The 6,145-nt window shown below is 39.5% G+C and overlaps 1 protein-coding gene across 1 annotated transcript; it reads left to right on the top strand.

Moving 5' to 3' along the window:
- Positions 1–5,208: 5,208 nt before the first annotated feature.
- MELLADRAFT_96177 (uncharacterized protein) lies at positions 5,209–5,771 on the top strand (the record flags this gene model as incomplete). Its single annotated transcript, XM_007418596.1, has 4 exons — positions 5,209–5,224; positions 5,391–5,394; positions 5,483–5,559; positions 5,659–5,771. The coding sequence occupies 4 exons, from the start codon at positions 5,209–5,211 to the stop codon at positions 5,769–5,771; spliced, it is 210 nt and encodes a 69-aa protein (XP_007418658.1).
- Between the last annotated feature and the right edge of the window lie 374 nt (positions 5,772–6,145).

The raw sequence follows: 6,145 nt of genomic DNA, 5'->3' as shown, positions 1-6,145 counted from the left end.
ATGAACTCTTCAAATTGGATTTTCTGACTAATATCTGATGTTATGATGGGAAAATAGGTGAGCTTAGAGATTGATGTCTCTGTAAATCGAACAAAACGTTGGAAGGCCAGTTCAATATATTAGGGGTATTCAAAACTCCAGAAACTCGTCCCAGAAGTTCCCAGAAGTGACATCCAGAAATTTCTGGGACACCTCCAGAAACTTCTGGATGACACTTCTGGGCTATATTTGAAAGCACCTTTAAGCACATCGGTTCCAAACCTCACATCACTCACATCTCATGGTGCCGCGAGTCTCAGCCCGACGACAAGTCCTGCAAGTTCTGAAATCAGTATCACGCCACTTCCTTGCTCACCCTACGGATGACACACTTCGTCTTTCATCACCACAACATCCCTCAAGCACCTCAAGATTGTTATCAATTATGCTCCTCCTGCCTCATTTACTACCCGATCTCCCACTTACACCAATCACTCGCTTGACTTTAGCTTTCATTCTGAAAAATCGAAGGATTCAAAATCTTGACGACTTTGAAATGCAGATCAATGATGTTGAAATATGGTTAGGCGAGCTCGAGCGTGTTGAAAACCAGCGATACCTCACTTCAAGATCTCTCCGCGATCGAGACCTTTCATACGAGCTCTTCCATGGTCTTATGAACGGTGGAGAGGTGATCTTCATCAAAGTGGTAAGGTCTCATGTTTTTCTAAATCATTTTGATTATGCTTAAAAGTCTCCTTGGATGATATGGTCAGGCGCGAATGAAGAAGGTCAACTTCATTACCCTGTTACGTAAGATTGAAAGCAGCAAGGTGTTTGAAAACTCATCAAGCAACCCTCAAGCACGCGTGGAATTGCAACTCTTGGTTGCCTTAGCAAACATCGGCCTTTCAGGAAATGGAGGACAAGTGTCTCTCGTTGGCCGTTTATTAGGGGTTTCAGGTCAGTGCTTGTTTATAAACTTTTGGGCTTGTTTCCGTTACTGACTTACATACCAATTTCAGATGGCAGTGTCGGAAACTACACATGATTCTCAAACTGCAGAATGAGTATCTTAGCTGGCCTTCGCCAATTGAACGTGTCAAGATCAGGGACGAGATCGCTCAGAATCACCCAGCTTTGAAAGGGTGTGTAGGGTTTGTTGATGGGACTTTAATTCCCTTAGCTTTTGGCCCAGTGATCTGCAAGGAAGATTATTGGACCCAAAAATACTTCTATGGTCTCAATTCGATGATTGTCTGCGATAATTGCCGGCGAATCACTTTTGCGCGCCACGGATGGTGTGGAAGCGTTCATGATCAACGAGTTCTCAGAACGTCGTCGGTAAGTTTTTATGCTTTTTAAAACACCACACACAAGCTAATTGATTGTTTAGCTTTGGTGTCACCCCGGTCGCTACTTCACCGAGGGTGAGTATTTAGTCGCGGATTCTGGATACAGTGCATCGAAATGCACTGTTCCTCTGTTCAAAAGAAACAGCACCTGTCAATTTCCCGGACTCAAGAACTCCTTTAACAAAGAGCTTAGTGAGGCACAAACGGTGATAGAGCATGTCAATGGCATGCTCAAATCACGTTTTCAGATGATGAAAGAGTGCAGACTCATCTTACGAGATCAAAAATCTCAGAAGCGCATGAACGCACTTCTGATGGTTTGTTGCTTACTTCACAACTACCTTTTGGCAGAAGATGAAAGCACATCCTTTTCTTACGGGATTCCTAATCAGAACGAATGCGAAGCTGAGCGATCATATAATGAAGAACACCAACCTGTGGCGGACTTAGTGCTTGCGGATAATGATGATTCTTTACGCCGTGAGGTATTTGCAGATTACTGTGCGATGATGGGAGAAGATGTATGATCTTGGTAAGTTTCATGTGATTTAAAGGGAATAAGTACCATTTGCCATGTTGATCTCATTCGTCAAACTCATCCCTTGTTTTTAATCTCACTTAGGTATTTTTTTCTATGTCGAGCTCACTTCTAAAAGCGACCTTATATTTTCACCCTTTTTTATTTTTTTGGATGGCAAACGTAGTTTGGAAAAATAAGAGAGAAATTTATTGATTCTCACACATAGTTATCTCACTTAGGTCTTTTTTTCGATGTTGAACTCATTTTTAAAAGTGGCTTTTTTTATTTTCACACTTGTTGCCTTTTTGTTATGTCAAATGAAGATTCAAAAAACAAAAGCAGATGATTATGAATCTCACACTTACTTACATTTTCAGAAGTCAATCATCAGTTTGAAAAACTTTTTTATGGGCTCATGTATTCAATCACATTTTGTCTAAGTGAACATCAATCAGCTTTTTTTTTGGTGGAGATCGGTGTTCAAATTGAAATCGAAATATAGCATTCCAGACTTTTATTTGATAAAATTCATAAGATGTTTGCTTTGAAATTTATGGGCAGAGGCCTTCTTGTGCTCGGGGAAAAAGACATTGAGATTGGAAAATCTGAGATCACCATAGAGGACCATTACAATTTGAAAACAATTAAAAGAAAACAATTCGATTACTGGGAATAACGATGAAAGAGTTACTTTGGGCCGAGGCTACTTGATTTTGGAAATGGTGGTTATAATTTAAAAAAAGTAAAGTTATATCTTTGCATTTAAAGAAGGAACCATGAATGCGAAGATAAGAGGTTTCCAAAGGATCAGCCTACACTCAACAAGTAGGATCGAAGTACAAGACACTTACCATTTGAAACTCTCAGCCTTCTGCCAACATATTATCCACCGTTTGTTTTGCTTCTGCCCAGGTCATGTTGAAATTGTCCATGTATTCTTTGTACAATCGTCCGCGCATTGATATGTCTTCCATTTCAGATTTCTTATTATGACTTTCTAGCTCTTTCTCGATTCTGTCTAATTCAAGTTGCTCTCTACGACACTTAAGGTCTTTTGTTTCATCCAGGTTTTTTTCTTTGAAATCGATCTCCGCTTGATGGAAATTCAATGTTTCCCTTTTGAGTTGAAGCTCCTGAATCAATTGCGCATGCTGATCGACTTGCGGAGTGATAGATTTCGTAATTGCATTGGCAAGTTTGTTTGATGAGATGACTTTGGCCTGTCTTGCTTCTTGCTCAGCTAGCATGTGACTTTTCTTAAACTCCCATTCAGCCTCGCGTTCCTCTCTTGATGGCAAGTGACTACTTAAAATAGAAGAAGCAGGGCCCGAATTGACTCGAGCAGATCTGTTTTTTCCACTTTTGGAGGATTCTGAAGACTCGATAGCTGAACTTTTCCGAGGGCAAGCTTGACGAACTTTAGAATTTGTCGAACAAGATGAACTACCTGGTTGGTTGACGTCAGAAATCGAAGTTTTTTCAGCGATGTCTTTCAATTGTTGATTCTGACTATCATTTTCTTCTAGCTCTTCAAACTGTGGGCTTTCAATCGCATTGATGATTCGACTAAGAAATGGATCATCTGGATCACCGCCGTGTTCACTTCGGATAGCTGGATTGGTCTCAGTTTGACTATCTTGGTCTTCAATCAAATCTTGTGAATCATTCTTATTAGGTAAGATGTTATCTAAGACAATCGAAGTGTTAGACTCCAGCACATCGTCAGGCGAATTCGCCTTTCGGCGTCCGAATGCTGCAACCATGTCTTCATAATATAGACATTTCTTTTTAAGAATGGCTATAATCAATCGGACAACAATTAGATGTATATTTGAAAGCACACAAACCAAATACAAACACTGACCTTCAAATGTATCCTCAACCAAAGAAAGTCGCTCCTTCCATGCCTCGCTATCAGAAGCGTACCCATTTGCCTCCTTCTCAGCAAGTGCATCATCCATTAGCTTCTGTTTCGCGCCTTCCCCAGTTCCTTTGCGGTAGTCTTGTGCCTCGCGAAAACTTCTCTCAAGTTCTCGGATCTAAGAAAAACAAGAATCAACTTGTGTATACATATGTTCAAGCAGTAGATCAACATACTTGTTGTTTGACTGAGGTAGATTTTATATTCGGAAAGCCATTCTCAGCTAGGTAATCAGAGACATCCTGAGCTACTTTGGCCTTCTTTATTGTTCCTCCATCAGTTCTCCACCAATCCAGACGAAAGCCATCTCCTTTGGGAGTTGATAGACATTCCACTAAGAGCCACAAAGGGGTCTTTCCATCTTTGTTGACGTCTACACGCCACTGGGTTCGAGGACGGGCAGGCGACGATGGCTGCTTGGTCTTGGCCTTGGGCTTGGGATCACCCTTCTTTTGTTTTTTTTTCTTCGGATCCGGATCGTTTTGAGTTAGTTGAGGGTGTTGAGTTCCTTGAAAAGCCAAAGTTTGAATCGCTGGTTGGTAAGGTGTTGCAGGCATGCTTCCCCAAATATGAGCGTTGATACTTGGCGAGATATGTGGATTGAGAACTGGCGAGATGTGTTGGTTGATGGTTGGTGAGACCAAGGTATAAGGATAGGGAGGAATTGATGGGACTTGTCCGGCAATTGACGAGTCTGATGGAGTGTGAGATAGATGGTGGGAAGAGGGTAGATCAGCCATGTGAATTGAGTGGATGAGGGGACGTTAGGTGGAGACGGGCTTCCTGTTGCATAGAGACATACAAAGTTTTTGAATTGAATTTGGGTCCATTTGGAACTATGATTTTCCAAGTTTGAACTTGGGGTGTCCCAGAAGTTCCTGGATGTCACTTCTGGGAACTTCTGGGACGAGTTTCTGGAGTTTTGAATACCCCTATTGTACTAGACAATCAGGAGATGACACACCAGAAAATAGTGTGGATGTGATATTTAATTCACCTGTCTCACGTCAAAAGCCTGTTATGAGATCTTCATCTCCATCGGAAGAATTTGTAGACTTGGTGCAGACCAAGGTTCAAGAAGCTGGAATAGATGGGATTAAACCTTTGGACTTGGTGGTTAGTCTTTCTATTTTTCAAACGTAATACAACATTGATAAGAAAATGATAGATGGTTTGATTGTTTTTCAACATAATAATTTATTGAATTGCATGAATTGTGAAGAAGTTGGTGAAACAGTTGAAAATATGATGAAGACTGAACCACCTAAATTATATTGGGTAAATGAAAATGAAAGTCAAAACATCATCATTTCATCTGATCATTTAATTAATTGAGGTGAAAAAACTAAACCTGAGAAAAATTACGCAAATTTCTGTATAATCATCATTCAAACAGATTGGCATTTCATTCGAAGAAGTTGAGGGCAAATCTGATGATCCAATTCATACGTATGTGAAGATGGAAATCTTTTTCTTCCATTTCTGAAAATTTACCTTTTGCATCTTGATCTCATATGTTTTTTATTTCTATGCTTTGTTGAACCAGAACTTATATTGATGCGGAAATGAGAAAAAGACTTTGGGAAGAGTATGGTGTGAAAGGTTATCAAATCAGACAGGTTTGGAATGTGTTTTCCCTTCTTTTGGAATGAAACACACAAATCTTTAATATCCAGTCTTTTGATTTTCTTTTTTGAATCTATACAGACCTGGGGAAGCAATTTTTGTTCCGGCTTATACAACACATCAAGTCTGTAATTTAGCCAATTGCATTAAAGTGGCAGGTAAGGCACTTTTGGGACATTTTCAATTACATCTTTTGGAGTTTTTTTGTTGTTTCTGTGACTTAATATGTCTTGTCATTTGTTGGGGGTTTGGTTTAGTGGATTTTGTTTCACCAACTTCAATTGAAAGGTGTAACAAGCTTAGAGGTGAATTTAGAACTCAACTACATGAACAGCCAAAGCCTCTGGAGGGAGGACGTTTTACAGATTGAACAAATGCTTCTTTAGTAAATCTGAAGTTTTCTTTTTCTTTTATATTTCAGTGACCTTCTTTTGATACAAAAAAAATCATGGCGTCTTTTTGGTTGTTTTTTTGGGAATAATGAAGTGTATTTGATTCTTTATGTAGAAATATTGAGGCACTTGAGATGTAATTTTTCTTTTAAAAAAATTCAAAAGTATATTGGACAGTATGATAAAACTGGATGGACTTTCTTGGAGTTTTGGTGTCATTTGTGGACTGAGTTTTGTCAAATAAAATAGCAACCTTGCATGTATGTAATGTTGCATGCACTTAGGTATGAAGATAAAGTCCAAAGCTCAAATAAAACTAGTGATTTGCTGTGCCAAGCTGTGAAACTCATTT

The sequence above is a fragment of the Melampsora larici-populina genome (genome assembly GCF_000204055.1).
Source record: "Melampsora larici-populina 98AG31 unplaced genomic scaffold MELLAscaffold_97, whole genome shotgun sequence".
NCBI classification, from domain to species: Eukaryota; Fungi; Basidiomycota; class Pucciniomycetes; order Pucciniales; family Melampsoraceae; genus Melampsora; species Melampsora laricis-populina.
The sequence above is the reverse complement of the archived record's forward strand: the minus strand, read 5'-3'. Positions and strand labels throughout refer to the sequence as shown.